Source organism: Mchenga conophoros, linkage group LG20, assembly GCF_057382185.1.
Source record: "Mchenga conophoros isolate Kocher_MC1m ecotype Shallow Benthic linkage group LG20, M_conophoros_male_GT1.1, whole genome shotgun sequence".
Taxonomy (NCBI): Eukaryota; Metazoa; Chordata; class Actinopteri; order Cichliformes; family Cichlidae; genus Mchenga; species Mchenga conophoros.
Window position 1 is genome coordinate 6,378,021 of NC_140545.1, and position 20,324 is coordinate 6,398,344.

Genomic DNA, 20,324 nt, shown 5'->3' on the forward strand with positions numbered 1-20,324 from the left:
TCGTTTGTTTCGTGGTGTCGCAAAATAAGCTGTTTAGGGCAATATTTTTTCATCGCTTTGATGGTCACTGTAGTGGCTATATTAATTTCTTTAAGTTCTCTCTTTCTCTTATGTTTTATATAACCACACTACAGACGGACAAGCGCCTGTTTTTATGCGTTGTGGTTAGCAACAACGACGGTAACAACATTGCGTGTTCGCTTGTTTATGTTCCACATAAACCTTTCACAATAAAGCTCAATATCCTGTTGAGACTTTTCAAAATAAACTGAATCACGTGAAAGAGCAGATTATTTAGGGATGAGAAGTAAAAAAGAGCCGCCAGGTGCTAAAAAATAAACCTTAGACTCAAACATTAGAACAGGCTTTTCCCCGCAGCACGCCGTGTAATAAATACTCACAGAGAAAACGGCGGCCTTTACAACTTATGTCTAAAAATGTATGGTTTCATGCATTGGTTAAAACACTCGATTCCAGGTACATGACGCCCAGCTGGAAACACTTCCCGCATGACGAGCTGCCCGAGATTCACAGAATTTACAGAAAATGTTACATTTTTGTGATTTATATCGTTATCGGATGATAGAATTCTTATATTGGGATATGAGATTTTGGTCATATCGCACAGCCCTATACTTAGGGCTATATTTGTTGCTGCTTGTACTGACTACATAACTTATGATGGGATGTTTATGTATAAATTAATCACTAATGTTATTTTCTCTGTAAGCCGGATTCTCAGCTATCCCATTCTGTTTTATAAGCATGTAGAATATAGCATTAATATAATACTTTTGGCCACTAGTATATGATCAAAAGCATTGGTCTGGATCTCTTAATCCTTCAGTTGAAGAGGTTTCACTTTCTTTGCCACTGGTGCATAAAATCAAGCACCTAGCCATGTAGTCTGCATTTAAAAGCCTTTGTGAATGAAGAATGCTGTTCTAAAAAAGCTCACAGAATTCAAGTGTGGTACTGTGATAGCTACCACCATTGCAAGAAGTCAGTTTCAATTGACTGCCTCCTAGATATTCTACCACTAACTGTAACTGGTGTTGAAGAATTTAGGAACTACAGGAAGTGGCAGACCATGTAAGGTTACAGAGTGCTGCCAATCCATTCTATTTATATAGCACAAAATCATAACAACAGCAGCCTGAAGGTGCTTTATATTGTATAAGGTAAAGACTCTTTACTAATCCAAAGAAAACCCCAGTAATTAGATGACCCCTTATGACAGGGGTGTCCAACTCCAGGCCTCAAGGGCCGGTGTCCTGCAGGTTTTACATATCACCCTGGGTCAACACACCTGAATCAAATGATTAGTCCATTGAAGGGCGATCGTGGCTCAAGAGTTGGGAGTTCGCCTTGTAATCGGAAGGTTGCCGGTTCGGTCATTGTGTCCTTGGGCAAGACACTTCACCCATTGCCTACTGGTGGTGGTCAGAGGCGCCAGTGTCCAGCAGCCTCGCCTCTGTCAGTGCGCCCCAGGGTGGCTGTGGCTACAATGCCAGCTTGCCATCACCAGTGTGTGAATGTGTGTGTGTGGTAATTTAGCCATTTAAATCAGCTGTGTTGGATCAAGGACACATCTAAAACCTGGATGTGTCCTTGATCCAACACAGCTTGGACACCCCTGCCTTATGAGCAAGCACTTTGGCAACAGTGGGAAGGGAAAACTCACCGAAAAAACCCAAACTCAGGGAGGGGCACTCAAGACAAAGTTTGAAGCTTTGGACAAACCTACAAAGCAACCAAACCACTGGAGAAAAACACACCAAAAAAAACCTTCCATCAAATATGTTTCTAATGTTTGTTTTACTGATGTTAATATTCAGGGTTCCTACTGGGCCATAGACACCAATCCTAAAGAAGACACGGTACCCAGCAGGCCAAAGAAGAGACCACGCTCTGGAGAACGAGTAAGTACACAAGTAGTTTGTATAATCCTGTTTTACCCACAAAAGGCTGATGGGGTATTGTTGTCACTCCGCCAGACAGATGGGTGGGTGGTCGGCGTGCAGCTTTGTAAATGTAATACTTTGAGAATGAGGTGACAGAATTTGGAAATTGATGCTTTAGGTGCATCTGCTAAAAGTCTCAGTGACATCTAGATCAAGATCAGAAATAAAGTTTTCTGGAAATCTTGTGAAGACAATAAATCGCTAAAGATTTTTCAAATCATACCATAGGTGCATCTACTAGGAGGCTGAGGGAACAGCTGGATGCCAGTGTTTCTGTTGTTGTTGTTTCGCTTGTTGTTTTAAAAGTCGTACGAAATGACTTCTCTAAGGATTTATTTCATTCCATATTCTCAAACCTGTGACCCCTTTAAGGTGCTAATATCAAAGTTAGACATCATCAGAGGAGAAGAAAAATGGGATTTTGCTGATGATTCGAGCATTGTTGTAAAATGTCTGAAAAGAGAATTATATGAACAGGAAAAACAAGGCATTTGAAAAAGCTTCCCAATACAAATGAGGTGCTACAGAAATGTGTGAACAGGTTTGCAGTCTTTCTCCTGTTCCCATGTTATAATGATGCATGGACAGACTAGCAGTCCAATAATGTACCTTTAAACCTCCCCTGAAAGATGAGTGTAAGAGCCCTCAGCGGTACTAGTAGCTCTGTGAGAATTGACGTCTCTTTAGCTTGTTAGGAAGCTAACATTAGCTTATTTGCACAAAAAAGCATGTCAGTGTTGGCTGTCAGGTATCGTGTGGACCACGTGATAGGAGATTACCAAATGTCAAATACAGCCATATTGTGCCAGACCATCAAGTTCTACTTCAGATATTTCTCTCAAAACCACATCTCACTCAAAGGCCAGGGGATCATCGCAGGCAGCAGGCTTCAACATCTGGTGACCATAAATCACTGCACAGTACCTCAGAGACCAAAAGATGTGGATTATCTTGTCATCGCTTGCTTTACCTCCTCCTAAATGCAGCCCAAAGTATCTTTTTACCCTTCAAGTCAATTTTCTTCTTTCTGCTGCTCATAACTACAGTGATTGTGCGCTGTGCTCGAACGCCTCGTGTCTACTCACAGATGGAGGGCTGAAGCTGCTGAGTGGACACGGTGTAACACCTTGTCTACACAAGAGGCACAGCATGAGCAGCATATTCGATGCCGCAGCAATGTAGGAAAAAACACACTTTCTTTTGTGTAATTATTACATTTTAAAGCCACAAAGTACCAAACTTTATCCGCTTTTTGTTTTGTTTTTTTCCTCTGTGGGTTATTCTTGCTGTGCACTGCTCGATTGTTATTGACGAACTTATTACTGCGCTCTAGCGCAGGAGAATGCCCGATCACCGGCGCGCGTGCCTTCTTTGTAACAGAACCAGAACCTATGGTTGCAATTAAACAACTTTTTGATATTCATCCTCATATTCATCCAGGTTAATCCCACAGGCTTTGGGGTTAGCAATTTTCAAGATGCCATAAAAGCAGCAGGAACAAGCTACCAGATAGATGTGAGAATACAGAAGCAGGAATGAAAATTGGTTTTGGGAAATTGATTGACAGCAGCTGAGGCTATAAATATATGTAACCCTGCATCAACTTGGCAGAATGCGGCTGGTGTGCAGTCATTAACCTGGGGATGTGAATACAAAAGCAGTGCGGAGTGAGCTCCATCGTGTATTTCAAGTCTGCTTTCACCACTGTCTGCCATCTTCTCTCTGTTTTTTGTTTTTTTCCTGACTCTGACTACAGTATGGCGTGCATTTCGATGTCTGTTTTCTTAGCGGCTGATTAGCACGCTCATAAACTAGTGTCGGCGGTTAATGGCCAAAATTTTAATACGGTTCAGATTCAGTATTCAGCACATTAAACAGATTGAATTCCTCTCTGATTATTACCTCAGCGGCTTAAATGAACTGTGCTCCCCTGGCAAAGGGATGCGTACTAAAACTGCTGCCGTATGACACAAAGACTTGTAGTCAGTCACAAACGAATACAAAATAAAACATTTAAATGGCTTCAGTTCAGTGATATGAGATCTGGTGACATGCAATATCATTACTAGGCTCTGGATAACATGGCATTACTTCTCCCCGAAGCCAGAATGAGGCCACCAATTAGTGTAATCAGTTGGTGTAGTGGACCAAGCAGAAGATCTCCCAAAGTCTATTTCACAGGGGTGAGGTGTACCTCCAGTGTGCAGGTATATATTGTATTAAGCAGATGATCCTCTGAATGTTGCATTAAAGAAAATACGCGTCTTTTATCACGATCATCCGCCTCCCTTTCTCATCCAGCCAGTCTCTGACTGTTGGCGCATCTTGATCATTATCTTTCGCTTCGTCCGTCTGCATTTCTGCTTTAGCCATCTTCCTCTCTGGGGAACTCTGACAGGCGCAGCGCGACAAAGTGCACAATCACTGTAAGGTGTCGCTCATTGGAGAAAGAATCGAGGCAAAAGAGACGGAAAGGGTTGGGGAGGTACAAGAGAGGGGAAGAGCAGAAAGGAGGCGTGAAAGGAAGGTTGCGGAAAGCAGGAAAAAGACATCAAGGTAGCGAGAAGAAACAGTCAAGTTTAAGGGAAGGAAAAAGAGGTAAGAGGAGTAAGTGGGAGAGGAGGGAGGAGGGAAAGTGTTCTAGGCTTGTGTTCCAGTTAATTACCACAGAAGGCCCCGGGGCTGCCGTTAGACATATTTTCTTCACCAACGATTTTTTTTTTTATTACAAACATTAATTAATTCAGAGCCTTGTCATCTCGTCTTACATGGATGGGCCCTTTGACCCCTTTTCTTACGCCTCACTTGCACTGCTGGCAGACACACTGTGGGCTGTCACATGGGCTAAGGAGAAACAGGGAGGTTTTAAGTGCTAAGATTTATGGCGGCATTACCATCTGAAAAAAAGAAAAAGAAAGAAAGGTGGGCTAAATACATCTTGTGTGTTAACTGGGATTTTGTTGCACCTCGGTTACACAGTCAAATATTTTAAGTTGGCAGGAAGGGCTAAACGTCAACCGCATAAATGCATTGTATAAATGTGTAGACAGGCAAGTGTACACGTAGTTTAGTACCTGTGTCTCCAGTGCCCTTAAGCATAATCACTCTCTTTCATTTCTGGTAGATGCTTCTCTGTTTGCCTGTCTGTCTGTCTGCCCGTCTGTCACCACTCAATTATCTCCCTGCCTATTCTTCTATTCTGCTCTTCCTCCACAAGCCTTCCTCCTGCCTCTCTTCACCTCTCTCTTGTCTTCTTTTTAAGTGCCTCCACCAGGGAACCGACAACCCGTTTAGCTTGGAGTTTATCATAAATTAAAGATTGCATTGTTACCAACCAATCCTCTTACTGTAAGCAGTTTGGAAAGGCAGGCAAGCTGTCTTGAACCCTGAAAGGAGTCAGACAAGGAGAAAAAAAACATCTTCCCCGGGTTTCTTTTTTTGTTGTTGTTGTTTTTTTCTCTCTCTCTCTCTCTCTCTCTCTCTCTCTCTCCTTTTTTTTCTTCTTCATTTGGCAGGCATCAATTTAGCCCCTCATCGATCTTTGAATAGTTCCTCACGTCCTCACACTCAGTTAACCCTACTTTAGCGCTTTGTGAGGACAGCAGCAGAAAATGAACTGCTGCTGAATGCATTATAGGTACGTGAATAATGCATGAGGATGGCTTGATTCATCTTATCAAGTGCAAGTGATGTGTCCACTTTCCAGGCTGTTTAAGTGTCCCGCAATTTAAATGAAGCGCGCCTCGACTAGTTCACACAGTGTGAGCCTGGGGCGTGATGGTGATTCAGGAGGCTCAGTGAAGAATCATGAACTTGCAGCACACTTAGATTTCTCATAACCTTTGTCACATTTCATTTCCGTCCTCGTTTTCAAACTCCTCTGGACATTTTCAATCAGCGGAGAGCATCCACGAATGATTTCTGCATAATAACTAGAAGGCGAGACTCTACTGTTTAAAAAAAATATTAGTGCACCCCTTTATACTAATATTTAAAACGATCTTGAAAATGCGTACATTTGGAAATGGTGCTTTCGCGCCGCAGTGTGGACTGCAAAAATGCCAACTTTCTAAAACGATGACGCATGTTAGTCATATGATGCAGTCATGTGACCAATTAAACTAAGAAAGCGGAGGGCATTATACAAACAATTGTTTTGTTTGCTCTCAGTTTGGACAGCCCTATTAAAGATTAATATCAGTCTGTACATGCTCCAGATAGCTTTTCTTCACATTCTTTAACTCTCACTCGCTTTTGCAACTTTGTACTTTTGTGTTACTCGCAGCATCAACTCCACCTCATTGTTAGTCCATTTAAAAAACTCGGTGCTTTTCCTCAACCCTTTGCCGCGACGTTTCAAAGAGCCGGAAAGTAAATAAACAGCAGACAGAAATGAGGCAGGTCGAATCTTCTTGCGTTTCACACATGCGCAGTGCTGGAACATAAGCGTTTTCGGCCGTTTCCCCAATGAAAACGCAGTTTTCAAATCCATCCGGGCTAGTGTGGACGTAGCCTTACTTACACGTTTAATCAAGATGTAAGTAAGAGTAATCTTTAATAAGGCAAAAACAGAGTTTGTACAATTGTACAGTTTTGTATGACCACCTTTATTCTTCAACACAGTCTAAAGTCTCTTAGACAAGCTTTCTTATAGTTTCTTTAAGTAGTCTTCAGGAACAATTGAAGACTAGACAAGATCCCCAACACCACTGGCTGAAAGGCAAACCTGAACCTTGACAGAGCCTCCACAGTGCTTTACAGGTGACTCTTTTACCTGTTGTACCTGTCTGCTGACCTCCTTCTATTTGGATCCATCACCTGTTGTCATCAGTTTCCCTCCTTTAACCTAAAGAAAACCTAACCTGTTGCTGGGATCAGACTGGTATTCTGCAATGTTTTTTCAACATCTGTATCTCCCGTAACTCCTGAACTATTTGCTCAATTGAAAGAATTCCAGCATTTCCTAAAAGCAGCATTTTGCATTGATATTAGAGTCATTACGGTAATCACAGGCACGATGTCGCAGCAGCCCAGCGAAGACGAAGATTGGTTGAGAAAGGAGAGAGACGCTAATATCACTGAAAAAGCATAGAGTTGCTGCTTTCAGATGAACAGCTTTATATCCAGTTTCCTCAGTTTTGTAATTGCACGACATACCATGCCAAGATTTCAGCTAATAGCTCTTTGGGAATCACCTTGTTGGTGAAAAAAATATTATTTTATGCCTTTTTTGTGTTTAAGTGATTCATTGGTCAGTGAGTGAAAAAGCAGCCAGTGGCCAAAGAAAGAAACTTTGAAATACCTTCAGAAAGCTTAGAGAACTGTTGTTTAAGACCACTTTAAAAAATGACAAAAAGCTCAAAGCCTTTGCTCAGTACTGTACCTGCCACAACACAGTGTAACGTGTGGTGAACCTGAAAGGGGTACAACCTGCATCTTTAGTGTTAAAGAATGCTTCACATATCTCCACCTTAAAAAGTTGCTTTCCTCCTGCAGTTTTCCATTCTCTGTTATAACCCCCTTTCAAAAGATGAACACAGGCTAGAGATAAGCCAGGGCTGACTTTTGGCTTCATAGGGAATTCAAACCCATTGCACCAACGCTGGACGTTTTTCTGTTTTGTTTTTTTTTTTTGTTTTTTTTTTGCTCTTAAGACTACTTACCTTTTCTGGTCAGAAAATGCACGATTAGCCAAAGTCTCTTGTGGGTGCAAGATTTTCTAAAGCTTAATAAAGAGTATTTGCAGAAATTCCCTTCACTTACAATGCTGCAAGGTTGATGTAGCTTTCTTTTTTTGCCCGGTGACACCAAAAACATGTTGCCCACCACACCTTAAAATTCCCCAGCCAACCAACAAGGTTCACTGACATTGCTGCTTTTATTTTATATTCCTAGCCTTTTATTCTATAGCACAATTATAATAGAATAGAATACGATGAATTAGGTGTATTCAAACTTTATGCAGGGGGATATCAGGCAATCAGTGATGTATTTGCTGCACAGTGGTTTTTATGTCTTGTAATAGTCGCCACATTAAAGTCTTAAGGAAACATGAAAAGCAGGGTTTGCTACGTTACTGTTTTTAGCCCGTTTCCTGTAAATGTGATCAATCTCCCCAGAGTGTACTAAATCACTGATTTGAATCAGTTTACTGGGCTTATTGTGGAAGTTATAGCCAAATCAATAAAAACAGCTGGAATCTGGCCACAGATGAGAGGGAATCACTGTAGAATAAATGCGGAGACTTCAGAAAAGACATCATACGCATCACGGATTTTATAAAAAGACCTTGTGAGGTTTGTGCAAGTTTACGCAGGTCAGTTTGTGCTCGTTCACTTTTAGTGCCTGAAGCCACTGTTTATCCTGCCTTTTTTCCTTCATTAGGAAGCATTATTAGTTCAGTCAGAAACGAGTATTCTAGGCAATTTCACAACAGACTTTTTGGCTTGTCATTGTCAGAAAAACCCCAAAACATTATTAATAAAATAATAATGTTTAGTTGCCTTCACGTGGGTCGTGTTATCAGGATACTGAACCCAAATCCGCACTTATGAACATTTTCTATGCCCAGATTTTTCTCACACTGTCTCCTGTTCCTGCAGGCATCGACCCCTTACAGCCTGGAGTCCGAGTCTCTGAGGATGGACTGCATCATGTCAGGAGGGGCATCTCCCACTCTGGCCATCAATGCTGTGACCAACAAGGTAGGGCACCAGCTGTTCATAAGCTGTTTCAATACAAAACAGCGCAACAGCGCAGGCATACAAAGTTTATGTGACCGGACGCGTGGCTTCCATCCTCAGTTAGATACAGACAGAGGTTGGTTCGGCATTTGGCGACTCTCCTTTTAGAAAGAGCTTTTCTTCCATTTTGGCAAATTCAACAAATTCAAATAGGGATCCAGAGCCAGCAGAGCCAACATCATAACAAAGAAACAGCAAACAGTCAAAAAGAGAAGTAAAATCAGCGTGTCACTGTTCATTTTGACATGAGTTCATGAGGCTTGAGTTCTTTTGTTATAGCAATATCATCTACAACCTATTATCAAACATATCAGAATTGTTGTACAAGGTTACTGGATAACTGTGAGGTTGGAATTCATGCCGTGGTGGTGGAGGGGGCGTGGGTCAGAGGAGATTCATTAGCAGGTTGGACTCTCTGGATTGGGATTCATTTAAATGCTGTTAGTTTCATTGACGATGACCTTATATGCTTCAGAAGCGACAGATGTTCCATTCAGAGCTTTAAAACACTGTAGTAAAAATCTTCAGAATGATCATAGTTCGTTGGCATTTATATGAATGAATATTGATTTCTTAGTTCTGTGCAATGATTAGTCATTTGTACTTGCTTGTGAGGAAAATGTGTCAAACTTTGTCACAACATATTTATAGTGAGACATAACTGCAGCAGAAGCAGCAGCAGAAGTGTCTGTTTTTCTTTTTCGCCTCTTCTTTAGAGGCTGAGACGCCTTCAGAACAAGTCTTCACTTCTAGCAGAAAGCCTTACGCGACACAAACACACACAAGCATTTAAACACTAAACTGCGTGTGATCGCCTATGTGAGGGTCAGAGATCAAGCAGAGACAGGGACCTCTGACACCTATCTGATCTGACGCACACACCCACACAAACACAGTAATTATGCGCAGTGGGTGATCCTTTTCGTCCTGTCCCCAACCAAAGAGAAAATTTGTCCCGCAGCAGCTCGCATTACTCTGTTTGTTCTGGATGGGATGCGAAGGTCTGGACTTTGCAGCACGTTACAGTTTTCCATTCTGGACTTTTAACAGACCCTGACTCATACTTCCCAGAATTTGTCAATATGAGACACGAGGATGAGAATTTCTGCACTTTTTTTTCTTATCAGCGTTGTAGCCAAGTACTCATGCAATTTTAATCATTATTATTATTATTATTATTATTATCTGGAATTCAGTCCTTTTTTGCTGTGAGACACGGTAAACAACAGAGTGCAGTGGATTAACTTGCCTACCTGAAAAAGTAGATACTGCAGATCCTTCACATTTTCCACCATCATTCTTATAACAAAGCCGTTAATAACGTTATTAATCAATGCCGCAAAAGGTATTGCAGTTTTATTAGATAATCGCTAAGACAAAACAAGGACAGAGCTTCACAAGCAGCCAACTTGGTGCAGATCATCAAGCGATTATTGTTTGGCGTGTTTGGCGTGCCACTCGTGCAGCAGGTGGAGAAACAAAAGGATTTTCATTTGATTTCTTTAAACGTGTCAGGTTGCACTCAATCCGCGCTACGCCAGGAAAGACTAAAACTTGAGTCGTCTCAGACATCAGTATACATTTTGAAACAATGATTCAGAGCACGGAGACCTTGATGATAATGATGCCGATGCCGGCATCAGTGACATCCGCCCACATCCGCACAGGTGGCGTCCTGCAGGCACAGCAGTGCGTCAGAGCTTCTTCTATAACACGTTTGCTCTCGCCGATGTTCTGTTTGCATTGGACAAAGCCTGCACTACTGAAGGAAGGCGTTCCTATAATTTGATACTGGGAATTTAGGATAGCGGGGGTCGAGGGGGTGGAGGAGGATCAGGATCAGATCATTGCACTGAGTTACTGTAATGTTTGCATAATGAAAAAACAAATCTTTTATGATCTGTTGTGATTAGTGTTTCGGTTCTTTGCTTCTGTGTAGATTTCAACCTAAAGCACCTCATTAAACCTAAAAAGAAATCCCTGTTCCTTTACTTCCACAGTCAGGAGAATTAAACTTTCACCCAGTGCCGATATTACCAAAACTATTCAAACAGGAACAGTTCAGGATTAACACTTTAACCCACGACTCAATAGCACTTCTCTATCCTTTCTTTTTTGCCACTACAAGATGTTCTGCAGTGTAGAACACTGCCCCAGAGAGCCTTTAATGTTGTCTCACCCGAAGGCTGTATTTTCGCATTTGTCTATACAATTAAATGTTGCCTGGAGGTAATGTTGGCGCTGCGCTTCACAAGTCCTGACAGTCAAATAAAACAAGAGAAACATGATTCAACGTAATCCTGAGGCATTGCTCTTGAACGCTTTGTGATCTGCTACAATAAGATATACAGCGTAGTTACTTCGAAGTGCAACTTGGTGTCTTTATCTAATCAGAATCAACAAGTTCAAGGTGGCAAAAAAAAAAAGCAAAATCACAAGCTTAGGGTCGGTGAGTCTATTTTTTTTTTCTTTCGTTTAACACAGCAAAAGGACAAATTTACATAGACCAGAACTAATATTTCCACATTTTCCTCATAACTTGTTCCATCAGTTAATGGTGCATGGGTAACTCCTTGAGTGGCGCGGCACTCACTTCAGTCTGGATATGAATTGGCGCGTGAACAAATATGAGGCAGTGTAACAAAATAGGCTACAAGGAACAATAAAGTCATGAATCACTGCCTTTGAAGGGGTTTATGTGGTGCGTTGGCTCAAATCGTTGGCCCCGTATAATAGCCTTTATTGTCATATTAACATCAACACTGTGTGTGTGTGTGTGTAGGTAGCGCTGTACAACCATGAAGCAGAAGGCAGCGAGAGTCCTGGGAGCCTGGGCGGCAGCCTTAGCAACAGCCTTTCAGAGCAAAGTTTGGCGTCCGTCAACCTCAACAACCGGAGCACCGCGGTCAGCAGTGGCAGCAACGTGCACGGATACACACCAGTAAGACTTTTGCTTTTGGTTGTTGTTGTTGTTTAGAGTGATCGCTTCTAGGTTTTATGTTTCTCGTGACAATTTTCCACTCAGAATTCAAGGACACTGCCACAGTGTCTGGTTTTTCATTCACAGCTGACAAATTTTAAACAAGCAGCATTAAAACTATTTTTACGTGTTCTGTGTCGTGTTTGGGTTTTTTTCCCCTGGATTCACTCGAAATAATCTGGATGATTCAGACACCGGTCGAGACACCAGATCAGTACAGAAGGTGTCTGCTGCACCCTTAGCAGACTGAGGAGGTGGTAACCAGCTAACAACATGTACGCTGGATCTACGGTACACTGCTCACTCTCATTTTATGTTTGATGCTCAGATTTTGCAGCCAAATATGTTTTCGCTCATCTTTAGCAGAGCACATTCACTGTGCGTAGAAGCAAAGTAATGGTTTTTCAAACAATTAGGCCTAATTGTGGTCACCTATTTAAAAAATCAAGGGGAAATGGATTATCTCTCTATTGTAGTGCTACTTTAACATGCATAGAAAGAATCAAATGGGCAACTTCAGTCATCGCTTCTTATGTGCAGAATTTATTTGTGCTCAGACAAGTGAAGCTGACCCAATCCAAAGAGACTTTTATCATTCCTTCCTTCCAGAGGTATGGAAATGCAATTCAGAGTGCAGATTGATTGAAAACTCAGTTGCTTGTTGTTGAACATTGCATTCATATGGACTGATTATTTAGCTCGTGAATTGAATTTTGTTTTGCCGCAGACTATCAATACTCTTTGCAGCCGCTCGCGCCCCTCAGGGCCGAACACCACAAAATAAATTTCAAACCTGTGGGAAATGCTTTGATAGCGGCTTGCTTCTGTCATCCAAAAATAAAACAAGAAGCAAGTTTATCTTGGTTGGTTTTGCTGTTTTTAGATGAGTGTGAGCCAGATGCTGTGTGTGTGTGATTATTTAATACTGCTGAACTTATGCTCTGAAAGCTCTTCGCGTCAAACCTCTTTCGACTTCAGACATTTTTGTAAACGACAATCCTACATTCACACCCACTTAACGCTGTGATTGGCCAGCTGTGTGGAGGTGAGAAAGGAGCGAAGGACTACACTCTAGCTCTAGCTCTTTTTTCCTCTGGTGGTTATGTAACTGCAGTACTGAGCAAAGAGTCTTGAGCCACCCCTCTCTTTATGTTTCGATTGAAAAAAAACAGTCTTTGTTGTAATTTTTTGAAGTGCTCTTGAGCAACAACTCTCTAGGCTTTCAGAGTTGTTTTTGGACGTTGGCTGCTTTTTCACTCATTTCCAGTCCAGTCTTTGTCCCTGACCGTTTTCAGACACATTTGGGGGTTTTATGTTGTTTTTTTTATTAAGCCACTTAACACTGAGCTACCATACCCCACTAACTCTATTATTTCAGCAGGTCCCACACACTGTATACAGAGGACACATTGATGCAGTCCCATGTTGTCCGCTGTTAATGTTCCTACAAACTTGGATAATACAAAGTAGAGAAGGAACTCTGCACATAGCTGTTTCGCGCCATATTTTATCCTGACAGTTTGAACTATTCCTTGTGCCTAAAAACAAGGTCCTATTTAACTGAGTAGTCTTAAATAGTCCAACTTACATGATAATGAGCTGCTTGTTTATTAAAGAGGGACTACATTAGGAAACCAATATGTTTGAACATAAACTGACCCATGATGAGCTTTTGAGATTCAAAACAACATATTAATGGAGTGATTTTGGACCCGATTAGGAGTGACCTGATGTCTGAATAACTGAAGCAGCTCCCGTTAGTTTTCCTTTCAAATCAAGTCAAGTGGCTTTATTGTCATTCCAACTATGTGCAGTGGTACAGTACACAGTGAAGCGAGACAACGGTGCTACGTACAACATATAACAGACAATCAACACAGGACTGCATAAAGTGCAAGTGTGCAAAAATTTCAAAAATCTCCCCCCAAAAAACCCCCAAACAGTGCAACACTAGGCAGAACAGAACGATACAGACACAAGCCAGTGGAGACACAACAGTGCAATAGCAAAGTGCAACAATGACAGTGGGTTGTGCAAAAGACTGATTGTCTTTCACTACTAATGTAGTATCTACAGGCTTTAAAGAAGTGATGCTCAAATGTTTTTGGTGTCCTCGTGACCTTTATAAGGTGCACAAAAAGGGGCGGTACACTTACACATTCTTGCTTTGCAGTCCACGAGGTTCCCTGCTGTGTCAACTGTCATTCATATTTTCACCTGTATATATTCTGGCTCCCAGTGGATAAACCTTTGTGAGCAAGTGTGCCTTTCTTTCTATTCAGTCCATTTCATTCTCCAAATCCTTGTAGTAGTGTAGCTACAACAGCGTTTTTTCCCCACTGCGATCACTAAAGTCCCTTTCGGTCAAATATAAATATGGGAACTAGACAGACCTGCAATGTGTTTGATGTATTTGTGATCGTTTTCGCGCCTGTGTCCCTCTAAACCAAATGTAATACAGTTTTAAAGGCCAGTCTCTGTTCAAAAACAAAATTACAGGAGGGCTGAAAAATCCCAACTCTTCATTATCTCTCCCTTGTAACAGCTGCTCACCTTTTTACCATCAATCACTTTTCCCTGCTCACCTCCCACCTGCATTAGCAAAGGTCAGTGCAATCTCATCTCGTTAACCTCTCATTTCTAGAGGCCATCTTTTGTTTTCTTCCTCCCTGCATCGGCTCCTCCACCTTTCGCCCTCCTCTTCCATCGTTTCAGACCTCATCTGCGGTCTAGTCCGGTGGGATCGGGTTTAGTTCTGACTCATTACCTGAAGCAGGTGATAGCCCCCTCCCCCCGCATCCCTTTGACTGACGGTGATTACTGGTGGCATTGCTGGCAGAGATCTCAGACACCGAGAGAGTTTATGGAAAGGCTGGCATTATTGGGGTGGAGGTAGATGTGTGGGAGATGTGTCGTCGTAAGTTGGCTTATATTGGCAGAGACACACTGATCACAGCAAATTGCTTGAGTTCTCCGGGTGGATGGTGAGGAAGATGACAGCTTGGATGAAATGAGGGTGGATGAAGACCGGCTGCATTCACAATATGCGGCAGATATGTGAAGCTTCGTATTTTGTTTTTGCTTTTATGTGAAAAGAAATGAGAGGCAGCAGCGATTCCATTTTAATTGTGTGAAATTGAATTTGGTATGATCATCACTGTGAATGGCTGAATTATTAAATGATTTCTGACAGTAATTTATATAAAAAAAAGTGTCCAGGGCTCGGCTGAAGTTTTAATTTAATTCATTTAAATTAAATCGTATTATTATTGAATTTTACTTTTCTGTCTGCCAATTGAAATTCAGGTGTGTTCACTTAGGTTCAGCCTGTAGAGACAAAAAAGCCAAGAGGTTTGTTTCTAATGCATTTTGACTTAAAGGCAGAGGTGCTCTCCACTTGACGCCTGTGCTAGGAAGCTGGATTTGGGATTATCCAGGTAACTTCAAGGTTAACCCTGGGTTTGCAGTATTACAGAGTCCGTTCACTTCTTAGCTCTACTTACTTGTTATTGTAGCCATGGTAACCTATCCTGCAGACCCGATCTAGGTTGTCAATCAGCAGGTATGAGATCACTGCTTACCAACCAATCAGTTATCTGGGAAATAGAATCACCATTTGTGGAAAAGTCCTTGGACTTTTGTGCATGCAGGGTCTAAAGTTTTTCATCTAGACTCTTGCTGTTTCCCCGATGAGCATTAGACTGTTCTATAGCCTATAATATATGATCCCAAAACAGGGCATCTGTGGACCTTAGAGTCTAAACCTACATTATAATTATGTTTTTATATTGAATCTTTAGGCTGTTCTCAGACCCTTAGACAAAATTGAGGCTACAGCTGAAAGAATAACAACTAAATCTATCACACATGCATCTAATTCATCACATTCTCCCATATTTCAATGTTAGAGTGTTGATACTTTTATTTTACTGACTATTGTACTGTGATTTTCTGTTTCACACCGCTTATTTCTCTACAGCAGGAGCATTTCTTTCAGTTACCCTCACAGTTTTATCATTCTTTGTGAGATCAGCGGCTCGCGTGCCAGTGGAGACGTCCATCTGTGTGACTGGCCGGATGCTGCCAGCGTCATCCCCTTAATGTGAACATGCTCATAGCTGGATTAATCAATCATGAGTTAAGTTATGAAGCTGATAACCACCTTTGTGTGACAATTTACCCTGATTGCTAATGTTAGGGTAAGTGAATAAGTTGCTAATATAATCTGACCAGATGTGCCTGATTTAAGGGTTAAAAAGCAAAATAATGGCCTCACAATAGTATTCATCAACAGGCGACAGGATCTGAGCATGCTCACTTAAGACTGGTCTCAGAAAACTATGAAGTAATAAAAATATAACAGCAAAAGACAACACTGGTGGTGCAGGTAAGGAACGAAATCGGTGCTGCATATGTAAATACACTGAGGTGTGGTTCAGCTTTAGTGCAATCTCACTGTTGTGTTAGAAGCTGTTGTTTCTAACACAACAGCTAAACTTTACAATACATTTAGCCATTCAGGAAATCACTTTTTGACCAGTTCAAAGTGAAATTAATTGTCTTCATGTAATATTCTTCCTGATCCAGGCCCACAAATACACCGAGCAGTTTCTATTCTGCAAACTGTAATTCTAACTTTTTAAAATCAACAGGGCAGCAGAGTAGGAGGATGTACGAAAACGTTGAATTTCTGAATAACTAACCCCAACGCAGAGCTCCTTTCTGCTCTGTTTGATCAAAAGAATCTGTGAAAATGTGTTATTTACAGCTGTTTTTAAACTGGAGCTACAAGATAACGTGCTCCAAACCAGGTTATGCGTTTCCCGCTGGTTGCTATGGTTACCTAACCAGGTAAAATGGGAGCGACTTTTTGAGTTCAAGCTCAAAAAGTGTAAAAGAGTGTCATAGCTACCGCGGTGTAACCCAGGTCTTTGAAGCCTTGATTGTTTTTTGCTGTCGCCATCTTGGTCTCTTTATTATTTATATAGTACTAACCACAGTGTGTCACTGAGACCATTAACACAAGAGGAAAGTGTTTACAGAGGTCAAGTCAGAAAGCTGTTTCCTCACAGACTTCTACTGGACCCATGGCATTTAAGAAGAACTCGGGTTTAAGGCACTCTCACACCAGGTTAACCTATTAACCTTACTTCAGATTATACAGATGTTAGAATTAACCTTCCAAAACTGGAGGCACAGGGCTTTGATGTGCGGAGGTGTGGAGTTGTAAAACAAATAATTTTATGGTGATAATTTGTTTTTTTTTACATAGCGTCTATATTGTGTTATTAGAAATATGTCTGTTGCTATTGAGTTTATATTAGTAACAAAGCTGGATAAATACTAGCTGATAATTTATGGAGAAGGGGTGGGATTAAATAAATGTGCACTTCCTCCCACTTTTTTGTGGAACCTCTGTATTTTGTTTATATGATCAAAATAAATAGAACATTTATTTTGATCATATATAGGTTTAACACATACGTCATCTACATGATCCGTGCAGTCCCGAGTCACCTTTTGTGCTTCTGTTTTGCATCCTGTCTTTAGATTGACTGACACAAGTTATATTATGTCACATTAGGATCAAATATCTGAATTGTGAATCTTCTCTCTGGATACAAATTGCTGTTGTTTCGTAGCCGCGCACTGCTGCTGCAGGTGATGGAGGAAGATGGTGATGAAATACAATCCACTTAGGAGTAATCCAATAATTTTAAGCAGTTTCATGTGCGGTGAGATTTTACAACTGAATGGCAGTTCCTTGACAATTAAAACATTTTAACTGAGCCTTGGTTTAATTCGGGGAGGCACAGAAATTCTTGAAGTCACTAATATGCTCTCTAATCCTTCCATACATGCTCTGTGTATGACAAGCAGCAGTCAATAAAAGAACTAGGTGCCATTAGGTGGTGTTTTTTGTGTATTTTATAAACAGTAGAGCCAAGAGTTGGTTATGAATGAGCCAAAAAATGATTACTATTTTTGATGAACCAGTCAAGCACATAAAACGTATGCACTTGAACCTGCAATGCCTCATCACCTTGACGAACTAAATCTTTTCAATCGCAGTGTGAATTGAGCCTTTGTCAGGCGTTTTTCTGAAACCACGACGTTCCCTGATGTTCCCCGTGCCTTTTAACAGTCGATCCGTCTCTTCTTCCTATCCGCCTCGAAGGTGAGCAGCCACTCGGAACCTTCGTCCCAGTCCTTGAGCCTCCAGCAGCCCGCCCAACCTCCGCCGCCGCCTCCTCCTCCTCCCCCGCAGCCCCAGTACGGTTTACCTGTCCCCGAGTCACGGGACAAGCAGCTCTGCTTCTCAGACTTCGAGGACCTCAGCTCTTCGTTCCGCAGCCTTTACAAGTGCGTCTTCGAGCAGTCCTTCTCGCAGCAAGGTGGGTGGTTTTGTGTGCGGATTAGTGTGCCTGCTCATGCGTACCTGTTCGACACCTATAATAACACGTGTGTTCACTGGGAAATAAAGTAAACTTCTGTGTGAGGCTTTGTGCACATAATTAACTGACAAGAATAAGCACCCCCCCCGCCACCACCACCTTTATAAATTCAAACAGTTTAACACTGGTTTCATAGCCGGCATTCCAGTATTAACCTCCACCACACGCTCCTACTCTGTTGTGTTTTAATAAACAAACAATCTGTTGTTCCGCATATCTGCGTTTTACGGCTCGCTCAGTCAAATGAGTAAAGGCAATTAAGAGTAAGAATTCAACAGAAGGGGGGGAAAAAACTCTCAAACACATCTGTAGTCGAGCAGAGCAAAGGGTTCTGCAGCTTTGATAGCAGCTAATTAGATTGGTTCTAAAGTTTGCGAAGCATCTCGCTAATTGCTTCCTGACGCTTTCAGGTCACTAGGCCTCCTCCCTCTTGGACACCCCACCATCGCACCAACCTCCTCTCACCTTCTCTCTTCTCCCTCTCGCGCTTTCTCTCTCTCACTTTTTACTCCTGATACACATCAACAAATCTTCTGTAACCAAGGAGATTGATACGCTCTGTTGACCCCCGCAACTGCTGCCTGGATTCACCCTCTGACAAGGTCCCCTTCAATTTGTGGTCAGGGTTGTACACAGGGTACAGATAAGACAATGAGAATATAGATGGTGGGGAAGAAAACGGCACTGCGCTGAGATCTAAAAGGAAAATGAGGAAGAAAATGCATTTAGCGGATGCTTGAAAGGGTCCCTTAAGTGTGAGGCTTAGCAGGAAACGGTGTCAGTAGTCATTGTATTTGAGAATTTGAGTCATCCAGACAGAGGAGCTCATCGTATCTACAGCGAGTCCAGGACCACACACCGCATTGGTACGGGCTCAGGCAGTGCCACCATCCTGAATTACAGGTCACAGTGAAGCAAATATGAACCTTTTCTAAAGAGCAAACGAGTGAATCAACAGCTGGGTCAACTTGTGAAGTCTCATTTTACAATCTGGCTTTCAAAATTATGCTGCCCTTTCCCTTTTTGCCATCTTAAAATCTTAAAGAGAACCCTGTTATTATTCCCTTTAAATGCACCCGTACGGTAAATTAGGAAAGAGGAACACAGCCGTGGTAAAATCATAGATAAAAATGGAGCTTTGATTTGCAGTACTGTAAATACAGTTAAGGCAATGAAAGCATTGACTATACACACAGCAGAGGGGAATAAAGAGACTGAATGAAAAATACTCTGCACTCGGTGGTGCACTCATCGATTCGCTTTTTATCGGTCACAAAAAGTTCTGAAGAGATCTTGGAGTGATAGCAAATAAAGGAAAAGGTAAACACGACTCAAACAAATGTACCAAAGGAAGGTAACCTTCGAAGAGTCCACCTTACTTTATAGTTGGACGTTGTACGTCCTTGGAAGAGCCTTTTACATTTAAGTAGTCACAAAACCGGGAAGGTCCAGAAACGCTGCAGCATCATTTGAAAATTTAATGAGGCAGCAACCGACATAAAGCTTCTTCAGTGTCGATGATGAAAAGGAATTCATAGGTAGAGGTGAGGGAGAGTGTGTGTGTGTTTGTGTGTGTGAGGGATGAGTCAGAGATTCATATGACAAATCAGACAGGAGAGACACCGGGTGACGTAGCCAGGCTGGCTCGCCAAAACCTACACCCCCAATCAGAGATGATGGGTATCACCAATAGTGATTATCCTTGTTAACCCAGGCTTTCTGTTTCACGCTCTGTGTGTGCCCTCATAAAAGGGCTTGTTTGAAGCCTACTTAAATCAAAAGCATTATCAGATGAATGGCTGATAGAGATCTATAAAGAATATATCAAAATATAATGGCAGAAGCCCGCACTGGTGCTGCAAATAAGGCAAGAGAGCAGCTGGCAGAAAATCGTTAATCTTGTGAATTCATAAGTGAATCTATTTATTTTACCACCCAGTGCTGACATTTATGTCTAAAGTTACAGCTGCAAGCTACAGGGGTGCCAGTGCATTCGCCTCTGATGCCGTCCCACAGCCTGATGGCAAAGATGTGGAAGTCTGCTGCCAGATCAAAGTGAAATCAAATTTATTGATACATTATTCTTGCTGATAAATAGCCTCCACATAAACTGATCAGTTTTCTGATCCGAGCTGCAATTCCTGCAGTGTAAAATGGACTTGGATTCAACAAACCCGTATAA

General features: G+C 41.8%; 1 protein-coding gene across 6 annotated transcripts in view; it reads left to right on the top strand.

Moving 5' to 3' along the window:
• The window catches only part of LOC146550228 (forkhead box protein J3-like), a 67,294-nt gene that overhangs the window by 34,718 nt on the left and 12,252 nt on the right, over positions 1-20,324 (top strand). For all 6 annotated transcript variants that reach the window (XM_085260065.1, XM_085260069.1, XM_085260068.1 and 3 more), the window contains exons 5-8: positions 1,839-1,922; positions 8,567-8,668; positions 11,490-11,648; positions 17,866-18,082. In XM_085260065.1, the coding sequence (XP_085116191.1) occupies positions 1,839-1,922; positions 8,567-8,668; positions 11,490-11,648; positions 17,866-18,082 (562 nt within the window). The remainder of the gene's footprint in view (positions 1-1,838; positions 1,923-8,566; positions 8,669-11,489; positions 11,649-17,865; positions 18,083-20,324) is intronic.